The sequence below is a fragment of the Pollachius pollachius genome (genome assembly GCF_949987615.1).
Source record: "Pollachius pollachius genome assembly, chromosome: 8".
In the NCBI taxonomy this organism is placed as follows: domain Eukaryota; kingdom Metazoa; phylum Chordata; class Actinopteri; order Gadiformes; family Gadidae; genus Pollachius; species Pollachius pollachius.
This window is the reverse complement of record NC_136941.1, coordinates 10,658,802-10,669,881: the sequence shown is the minus strand read 5'-3', so window position 1 is coordinate 10,669,881 and position 11,080 is coordinate 10,658,802. Positions and strand designations below refer to the sequence as shown.

Genomic DNA, 11,080 nt, shown 5'->3' with positions numbered 1-11,080 from the left:
GGCGGGACCGACAATGTGATCCAAGTGCGGGGGGGGGGGGGGGGGGGAGGCTAGTGGTTCCACTTTGGCTCTAGGGTCTCTGGCTCTCTTTCATTACAGGGTCAGACCAAAAGATAGACCGAAAGAAAGAGAATAAACAACAACAAGGGCAAGGGTGTTGAAGCGAGATTGAGAGGGCGGGGCCGCGGACCAATGGAGAGGGGGGCGGTGGAATGAGCGAGCGAGGCTGTTTTGTGGGCCACAGAGATTGGGCAGGGTTGGTGGGGGGAGGGCGGAGGGTGTATATGAAGTCTTGTTTTATCCGCGGCGGCGCGCTCCACTGGTGATAAAGCTGACAGGACTCATTCGCTGTGATATACTGACCTCTTAGAGCGGAGACAATAGAAAAGTAGCCGTTAAACGTACCTAAGGGAACCCTGCACGTAGTGGGCAAGCCTTGTGTGTGGGGGGGGGGGGGGGGGGGGGAGTATAATATTTATTGAATAGTTTTTCCTTCCCCCTCGGGGGAGGGCGGGAGGGGTATGGGGATGACATGAAGACAAGCCGCCGTGCCAGAAGTTTCCCTCCAATCACGACTGGCGCGCTGCGCTACAACCCGTAAGCCTGCGAGCGCTAACTGCTGTGGCTCTGTACACATGGAGAACCCAGGGAATCACAGGCCCAAAACTACTGTGGGTTATCGGCAAGCAGGTCAACAGCAATTGAATTTCTATGAGTTATAATTGAAAACCCAACCCTTCTGAGTGCAGCCAATGGGTATCAAGACCTTTCGTCTTGCTCGCTGTACAACGGGCTAATTATATGTAATCTCCAGCGAACCCGTCTCTCGAGTTACAGATCTGTACTGGTGAGGCTAATACAGGTACTGGTCATTACAGCCAGCGATGACATTTTAACACAGCTGTGTGAAATAGCGTGACCTTTAAGGGATCTATTAAAAGAGGCTGACAGGTGAAAAACCAAGAAAGACATAAAGGCACTAAGCTCAAATAATTGATATTATTAAACTTTTGCGCTTTATACTTAGAATATCAAATATTAAGTTAAGCCCCAGGGGGGTGATTAATTAGTTGGATGAACAGCACAAGACACATTAATGGTGGAAAGGGTAGATGTTGGTTCACTTTGATAAATTAATACGATAAGCTTTCCTCTCATTTGACATTGGTAGAGACATGAATTTAGTTAATAACATTTGTAACTACAACTGAATGTTAAGTAGCATTTGGGCCATAAATGTACTGAGGATTCAGGATTTAAGCGACGTAACAGAAGAACTGTGACATTAGGAGCATCCAGGCCATCGTCGCAACTTTGTGTCATTTGAGTTTTATGTTAATTATTATCAAATCATTTGGGTCTATGAACCTTTTTTGATTCAGCTCTTTAGTTAATACGTTCACAATTAGAATTATACCAATTCATGTGTTGATAATAAAAAGCATATATCTATCTACAAAAACAAGGCAACAAGGCGACGCTTGGACACAATATAAATACTGTGGTCTTTATTAAAAGGGTAGATTACTGAGACTACAGTCTGGTGTATTTGATGACCTGCATGTCAACTTAACCTATTTTATTGTATTTCTTCAGATTAAGACCTGCTTTGTAAAGTCAGACAAGTTAAAGTCATTTAAAACAGTTTCTCAGTGAATTTATACAATGACATAGGTGAGGAACTATGGGGTCATTTAGGTATGTCTAAGTTAAAATAAAAATGTCGACCTCTTTCCCCGTTACTCACTACCGGGACCCATATCTCAGCTTGACAGTGTGACTAATGTGTCGATTTGGCACAAAGCAGGGCTCAGGGTTAGGGTTAGGATCAGGGTGTCATCAGGATTATCTCTTTAGATAAATAAACAGAACACAGACGCGACCCAAGGGCCACTCTCCTTCCAATCACAGAGCCCCCGTCGCTGTAAACCTCTAGTCATCCCTCAATTATCTGGGAGTGTAGGTTGGAGGTGTATCCCAGAGTGGGGCTTTGGTGGAAGCTGCTGGGGTAATGGATCTACAGGAATCTGACACTGTGCATTCTCAGGCAGCGGGACCGTCCCTCGGAGCCCTGATCTGTGTCCTCTCTGTGTTACACCATGCCCAGGGTTTGGTCTGGTGTTAGGTAGGGACGGTGTTCTAGGTCTGGATTGCTTTTGCTCCATGTCTAAAGGGGATCGTGTTGTGTTGTGAACGGGGAGTAATCGAAAGCTGATAAAGGTAATTATGGATTAATGAGGTCACACCCACACTGTGGTTTGTTTTGGAGGCACACCACCCAACATGGCCCTTGAGTGAAGAGGAAGAGAGAGAGCACAGGAAACAGTCACACTTGGAGCTCTATTAAAGTTAAAGGCCTTGTGCATAAAGGAGAACATTGAGATAGACCTCTTGGAGTTTCTCTTGTTATTAACATTGGATTACCTTTTGGGGATTTATGTGGGGGCAGTACATTTAATACCTTATTGTGAGTTTTCCACATGACTACTGGGATAGAAGTCTTCATCTTGGAACTGTGCTGGGGATAGGGACTGTGGATTTGAAAATTGTGTGTTTCATTCTTTCCCTATGTCTGTATATTGTAATTTCAACAGTTTGTTTATTTATTGTCTATAGCATACCCTCCACAGATTTGCGATAGTGGTTGACTTTAAAACGGTTGATCACTGTAACCATTGTCTCCATGGGTTTTCCCATCGCGTTTTCACTATTTCTGACACTTACTCTGTTAGTGTACTTTATACACTAACAGTTGAAGTGGTCAAATAGACATGTTTATAATTCACAAGTACCCAGGTTTGCAACACTTCTGTGCTGTTTAGGCAACCCAGATTGAGTATTTATCTCATGCCATAGCGTGACCTTAAGTGTCACGCTATAGCGTGACCTTTAAGGGAACTATTAAAAGAGGCTGACATGTGAGAAACCAAGAAAGACATAAAGGCACTAAGCTCAAATAATTGATATTATTTAATCTTTGCGCTTTATACTTAGAATATCAAATATTAAGCTAAGCCCCGGGGGGTGATTAAGTAGTTGGATGAATAGCACAAGACACATTAATGATGGAAAGGGTAGATGTTGGTTCACTTTGACAAATTAATACGATAAGCTTTCCTCTCATTTGACATCGGTAGAGACATGAATTTAGTTAATAACATTTGTAACTACAACTGAATGTTAAGTAGCATTTGGGCCATAAATGTACTGAGGATTCAGGATTCAAGCGACGTAACAGAAGAAATGTGACATTAGGAGCATCCAGGCCATCGTCACAACTTTGTGTCATTTGAGTTTTATGTTAATTATTATCAAATCATTTGGGTCTATGAACCTTTTATGATTCAGCTCTTCAGTTAATACGTTCACAATTAGAATTATACCAATTCATGTGTTGAAAATAAAAAGCATATATCTATCTTCAAAAACAAGGCAACAAGGCGACGCTTGGACACAATATAAATACTGTGGTCTTTATTAAAAGGGTAGATTACTGAGACTACAGTCTGGTGTATTTGATGACCTGCATGTCAACTTAACCTATTTTATTGTATTTCTTCAGATTAAGACCTGCTATGTAAAGTCAGACATGCATTTAAAAAAGTTTCTCAGTGAATTTATACAATGACATAGGTGAGGAACTATGGGGTCATTTAGGTATGTCTTAGAGTTAAAATAAAAATGTCGACCTCTTTCCCCGTTACTCACTACCGGGACCCATATCTCAGCTTGACAGTGTGACTAATGTGTCGATTTGGCACAAAACAGGGCTCAGGGTTAGGGTTAGGATCAGGGTGTCATCAGGATTATCTCTTTAGATAAATAAACAGAACACAGACGCGACCCAAGGGCCGCTCTCCTTCCAATCACAGAGCCCCCGTCGCTGTAAACCTCTAATCATCCCTTAATTATCTGGGAGTGTAGGTTGGAGGTGTATCCCAGAGTGGGGCTTTGGTGGAAGCTGCTGGGGTAATGGATCTACAGGAATCTGACACTGTGCATTCTCAGGCAGCGGGACCGTCCCTCGGAGCCCTGATCTGTGTCCTCTCTGTGTTACACCATGCCCAGGGTTTTGTCTGGTGTTAGGTAGGGACGGTGTTCTAGGTCTGGATTGCTTTTGCTCCATGTCTAAAGGGGATCGTGTTGTGTTGTGAACGGGGAGTAATCGAAAGCTGATAAAGGTAATTATGGATTAATGAGGTCACACCCACACTGCGGTTTGTTTTGGAGGCACACCACCCAACATGGCCCTTGAGTGTAGAGGAAGAGAGAGAGCCCAGGAAACAGTCACACTTGGAGCTCTATTAAAGTTAAAGGCCTTGTGCATAAAGGAGAACATTGAGATAGACCTCTTGGAGTTTCTCTTGTTATTAACATTGGATTACCTTTTGGGGATTTATGTGGGGGCAGTACATTTAATACCTTATTGTGAGTTTTCCACATGACTACTGGGATAGAAGTCTTCATCTTGGAACTGTGCTGGGGATAGGGACTGTGGATTTGAAAATTGTGTGTTTCATTCTTTCCCTATGTCTGTATATTGTAATTTCAACAGTTTGTTTATTTATTGTCTATAGCATACCCTCGACAGATTTGCGATATTGGTTGACTTTAAAACGGTTGATCACTGTAACCATTGTCTCCATGGGTTTTCCCATCGCGTTATCACTATTTCTGACATTTACACTGTTAGTGTACTTTATACACTAACAGTTGAAGTGGTCAAATAGACTTGGTTATAATTCACAAGTACCCAGGTTTTGCAACACTTCTGTGCTGTTTAGGCAAGCCAGATTGAGTACTTATCTCATGCCATCTCATTCCCATAATGTGATTTGGTTTACGGGCCTATGTACTTTACACTTGTTCACGTGAGCTCAGCACGCACACACACACACACGCACACACACACACACACAAACACACACACAAACACACACACACACACACACACACACACACACACACACACACACACACACACGGTTCCCTCTCCCAGGCGTCGGTGAGCGCTGAAGCGTCACACCAGCCCCAGCATCCAGGCCTGGCCGGCTCGTCTCTGGTTAGCCTTAATCACTCGTTTCTCTCATGAAATTTGGCATGGCCGTCTGTTCGGCCCTCCTCTGGCCACTGGCCCGTCCCATCGCCCCCGACCTTCGCAGGCAGGCCTCCCTGTTGCCTCGTCCGCGGGGCTCCACTGTCTCCCTGTTACTATTAAGTCATCCATCTCCCTTCCCCCTGCACCCCTTGATCTCTCTGTCAACTCGTCTTCGTTTGCTCACCCTCTGACTGCCATTCACTACGGCGAGCGCCCAGACTCGCCGCGGTCAGGGCGGCCTTCTCCTGCGCTTCAATCATCGTTAAACGAGGCTGCCGGACTCAACACCGTGTCAATGCTGTTGTTGTCCGTTCCCGCTCTATTTCCAGCTCCACCACTCTATGCTATAGTAGGCTATAGGAAAGTTTGGCATGTGACCCTGGCTTTGGCACTATAGTAGTCACACGGACTGTGGTGGTTTTTGTCACATTAATGTGCAGACAGCTTATCCTCCCCCTCCTCTTTTTCCCCCGCCACCAAACAAAAATCCCAACTTTAGCACCTTGGGCGCAACACGCTGTTTGATACTGCAGACAGAACACGACCTGTCAGCCGGCTGGTGTCGGTTTAGTAAACACCTAGCGTTGACTGACAGTCGTACGGCCGCGGGCAAAGCAGCCGCCCGCCTCAGGGCTTCCAGCATAACGGGACACATGATCAAGCGCTCTGCAGCATTTCATTTGCAACCCGTTTCTTAGCTGCGAATGCATCCTGCTCGTCTTAGAAACTTTGCCTCCCGATCGGATCTGATGAGTCAAGAGTGGACGGGAGGTTCTTCAAAAGGGCATCAGACGCTCCCTGGGAGAGGAGGGGATAATTGAACGGAGTGAAAAAAAGATAATCAATGGAGAATGCAGGAACACGTCGCAGAGGAAGGGTCAGAGAGAGAGAGAGAGGGGGATTTATACATTATTTAGGAGGCGCAGATGAGAATAAGGGGTGTGGAGTAGGCAGCGTATACACTGAGGAGGGGTGGAGGAGTGGAAGCGCCTTGAGATAGCTTGATATGAATCACGCAATATTGAATAAAGGTTTTTGTATTATTATGTTGGTACATAGGAATGATGTCATATATATATATATACATATAGGGTGAATGTCATAAACTATAAGAGCCACGTTAAGACTACCTTATCTAGTGCTCATGCAGACTAAATTAGACCAGCCTAGACCAGCTTGTTGCACAAGCTACATCAAGTCTCTTCCTTGTCTGTTTATTAAACATGTTTGGGATCTGTGTGGAGTGGGGCGGATTAGCATTCCAAGTCCTTGATGAATGAATGTTACAAAAAGGTGGAGAATGTTTCCTGGACTTCCTGGAGTCGGCTGAAATCCTTGTGATGTATTTCCCACCTCCCCCTCACCCTTCTGTCTCCCCCCAAACCCCCACCCACATCCCCACCCCTCGGACCAGCCTCCCCCCTCCCATCAGCCCCTCTGTCTTTAATTAGTGTCTGGGGAATGAGGGAGTGGATGAGTGGACTGTCAATTTTCTGCATTCATTATTTATTTACCCGAGGTGTAAACTGACTGTAGGGCTGACAGACACTGTCTGCTCCCCTGCTCCCGTGTTTAGGCGATCATCAAGCGCTGCGTGTGATAGTTGCTAATTAGACGGCAGCCTTGGGATTCACCACTTGTCATTTATCCCCTTTTTACATATGGGAATGCAAATATTTGTAGCAGTGATTTTTTTCTTTTTGGTGTAACGCATAAAAATGAATTTGCCTTAATGAGGAGGAAGAGGGGGATATTGCTGTTTCATTCTCGGGCTGTCAGTTTGCCACTGACTAAGTGGAGAGTGCTGTGAATGCGAAGCTGGACGTTTGGAAGGTGAATGTGAGTCAATGTTACAATGGGGATGGTAAACACTGAGAAGAAACCTGAAGTCTGTTTCCGCTTTGTGTGTGTGTGTGTGTGTGTGTGTGTGTGTGTGTGTGTGTGTGTGTGTTTGTTTGAGTTTGTGTGTGTGTTCGTGTATGTGTGTGTGTGTGTGTCTGTGTGTGTCTTTGTGCGTGTGCTGGCGTGCGTGTGCTGGCGTGCATGCATGTGTGTGTGTGTGTGTGTGTGTGTGTGTGAAAATGCATATCTATAGACTCCCCCCCCACCCCCCCCAAAACACACAGCATCCACCTTGTCCACACACACACACACACATACACACACACACACACACACACACACACACACACACACACACACACACACACAGGTGTTTACCTGTCCGTTCTTCTTGAGGTCGGCCCACATGCTGGTGCCGTCGCCCCCCCTCATCAGCACGTGGTAGGTGAAGTAGTATACCCCCGGCAGCGGGCAGGTGAACTTCCCCGTGCTGGGCTCGTAGTAGTTCCCCACGTTGGTCACCACATCGTCAAATTTCAGCACCTCCGTGCCCTCGTGCTGCTTGCGTAGCCCGGCGTAGAAGGCGATCTTTGGACTGTACAGAGACGGGGTGTAGCCCCCAGGGCCCGGGCCCGGAGGCCCCTGGGGCCCCGGTTTACCCTGCTCTCCGGGGGGTCCTTGGGATCCCGCCGGGCCGGGGCTCCCCGGCGGGCCCCGGAGGCCGCTCCTGGACCGTCGGCCGGAGGAGTAGTCCTGAGGGGGGGGCGACACCGCCACCAGCTCCTGGCCCGCCAGAGAGGTCGGGTAGTGGTCACACACCGTCTTACAGCTCCCCCGCATTTCAAAGTGGCTGCCAGCTCCGCCCCCCTTGGTGGTGTGGACCAGCAGGGGGATGGCCACCAGCAGCACCAGCACCATGGCCACGCCCACCGCAGCACCGATGACACGCTTCCTGCGACTGAGCCGGGAGGTGGCCAGCGTCAGGAAGTCCTCCTCTCCCCCCTTGGCGGGGACGGGGCCGGCCAGGATGGCGCCTCTCAGAGCAGCGCTGGGTGGAGCGGGGTGGAGGGAGGGTCGGAGGGCGCAGCACCCAACACCGTCACACCGAACACAGCAGGAAAAGACCGGTCCACAGGGTCACAGAACGGGGGGAAAGGGGGGACGGTGTGGAGGAAACCGGGGAGAAAGATGGAGGTCCTGAGGAAGAGGGGGCGATATTGTGAACTCTTTAGAAACGATTGTGTCGTGGGTTAACCGGATAATATTCAGCGTCGTCACATTTGTGACAACACAGGACAAATCCGTATTTTTCCTGGTTCACTTCTCTTTTTTTTACTACTCTGTTTTGTCCCACAGCTTGCCTATTTTTTTCAATTTCGAACAGAACCCATAAAGGGCAGCCTGAGAAATCCTGTCTTATAAAAGATATGATACAATTGTAGAAGCTTCTACTTCACCCTAGGGCAGGGAGCTTAGGAGCCGATTTTGGTTTGGTAAATGTAGATGATTCTTCTTCAAGGAACTTTCTTTACTAAATGCTGCTCCCCTATACCAGGCACATCCACTCATTTCATGAGCATGCCTTGCTCAATGCCATGATGAAATAGGTTTGGTCTGTTGATGGTTTACGGTCTTCCAGACACATATGGTTCTTAGAAAACAGATATGAGTACCCTTTTTCAATTTGGGTGTGTGATCCGAGAAATGTATTGGTTGGCTGTTGTCTGTGGAAAAATAAGATAGAAAAGGAAAGACACTAAAATACAATGGACAACTTATCATACTTAAACTCAAGTTATGTATGGAATAGGTAGAGTACAAACACACATTAAGACGTAAATTCATTATAATCAAACAATACCCAAATCCAAGAAAAAATAATAATAATCGTTTTTTATTATAAAGTACTTTTTATTTAATTGTATTAGAATAGTTTCTCATTAATTTCCATCTAATCTAAACGATTTTTGCACGCACCATTTCTTTCACAAATGGAAATTAATTACAACGTACAGACACATCGAATGATTTCAAACGAAAAATAACACTTACCGCTTCCATAAAATACATCAGAGGATATAGAATGAGTTTGCTTTTAATTTCCCTCCAAAATGACTTCGGGACTTTGGAGCACGAGAGCGACGCGGCGCGCGGCTGGTTGTAAGGTCGGCGCTGTCCGATGAAGTGATTAGAGGTTTCTAATGAGCTCCTAATTCCATCCCTGTCGAGCTTGTAACAGCCGGGCCATTAGATGTCTTGAACTTCAAAAAGGGTTTAAAAAGGTAATTCCTCAAATAATTCGGAATAAAGGACCACAGGTATCTCATGTTCAATAGGATCGCCTTTCGCAAACGAGGGTTTTGTCCATGTAGGCTCCGAGAATACCACACCTGTAAGATCTCTCTTATCTCGCAGCCATCCTCCCTCTGTCCACCTTTTTTTTCTACCGCCCCCTCTATGTATGTCTCCCCCCCTCCCCCCCACACTCTCTCGCGCTCGCTCTCACTCTCTCTCTCTCTCTCTCTCTCTCTCTCTCTCCCTCTACCTCTATTACTCGGGTTACGCTGATGCTACAAACTTTTAATTGCTTTTTTCATGTTGCTACGAAAAGGCAAGCAATTCATAGCAAAATATTCCACAATATATATTGACATTTGATCAAATATAAATATACATAACTGCAAGGCTTTTAATTGATTGTTATGTTTTGAGCCTCCGGAGCAAATGAAACAAAATCTGGCCTAACAGTTTTTTTTATAGAGAAGATGCTCATTCATGGAGGCTATTGAAATTCACCTGTTGTTGGAGGTGAAACCTTTTACAAAGCACTGCGTGAACTGAGAATGTGTGTGCGTCGCTGTGTTTGTTGTGTGTGTGTGTGTGCGTGTGTGTGTGTTTGTGTATGTGAAGATGTGTGTCCCACTGCTATATGGTCTCATTAGTGAGACACCCACACCCCAAAATGTTGTACTGCTCTTTTTCACCTCAACCTGAAACACAGGCATGCATTCACACACACACACACACACACACACACACACACACACACACACGCGGTCAGACGCAAACACACACACACTGACAAGGGATTGCCACACTCACTCACAAGGGAGTATACTCATAAACACACACACAAATACACACACACAAATACACACACACACACACAAATACACACATACACATCACGCAGAATCACATATGTCCACATTCACGTCAAAGTGATTTTTTGGTCAAATGCACAGCATTAGACAGGGCCACTTTATTTATGTGCACACATGCACATATGCAGCATGTATGCATTAACAAGCAGGCACTCACGCATGGACTAACGCACGCATGTCTACAATCACATTTACACACCAGTCACACAAAAGCTTGTAAGCACACAACTCAAGAACAAATATAGATAATCTACTTGTGAGCCACCTACACATATAAGCGCACACCTCTTAAGACGTTAAGACATGTTGAAACACGTGTACACACACACACACGCACACACACACGCACACACACACAATCACAAACACGTGCACACTGTATTTCACTATAGGTAATAAATTACCTTTTTTTTGTATTTCAGGATAATAAAGGTTGGGTTATTCCATTTTAAGTTCCATCTTATATTCTATAGTCAGTATTATATAACTGTTTCATTGTCAAATTGCATACATGTGACTTTCATAGAATCTTTCCATTATCTCAATAAGACTAAAGTGGCTAATTAAAGATAAAATAAAAAATAACACAATTACTGTAACTTAAAAAACACTATATTGGCAAACGCACTGCTTCGGCAGCCTAGCGTCTTCATTTCCCTTTTGGGGACACGACTTCTGCATGCTTGAAGGTGAAAAGGCGATCCGGGGACAAGAGGTTAAAGCCTACATCCAGTATTGAGGACTATCGCATCAATCATCACCTCCACCTTTTCTATCACCACCTGTATCCACCACCCCGTGAACCCACGACCAACACCAGCTCCACCTTCATAGTCACCTCCCCAACCACTTCAACCTCCACCACCACCACCTCCACCTCCACCTCCACCGACATCATCATCATCATCATCACCACCACCACCACCACCTCCACCAACATCATCATCATCATCATCACCACCTCCACCTCCACTTC

At 45.7% G+C, this 11,080-nt stretch overlaps 1 protein-coding gene across 1 annotated transcript in view; it reads right to left on the bottom strand.

Moving 5' to 3' along the window:
* LOC307078852 (complement C1q-like protein 4) overlaps positions 1–7,861 on the bottom strand; it is a gene marked incomplete at its 3' end in the record, with an annotated part of 11,663 nt that extends 3,802 nt beyond the window's left edge. The window contains exon 1 of the mRNA XM_079740858.1: positions 7,319–7,861. Coding sequence (XP_079596984.1) covers positions 7,319–7,858 — 540 coding nt within the window. The 5' untranslated portion in view covers positions 7,859–7,861. The remainder of the gene's footprint in view (positions 1–7,318) is intronic.
* Between the last annotated feature and the right edge of the window lie 3,219 nt (positions 7,862–11,080).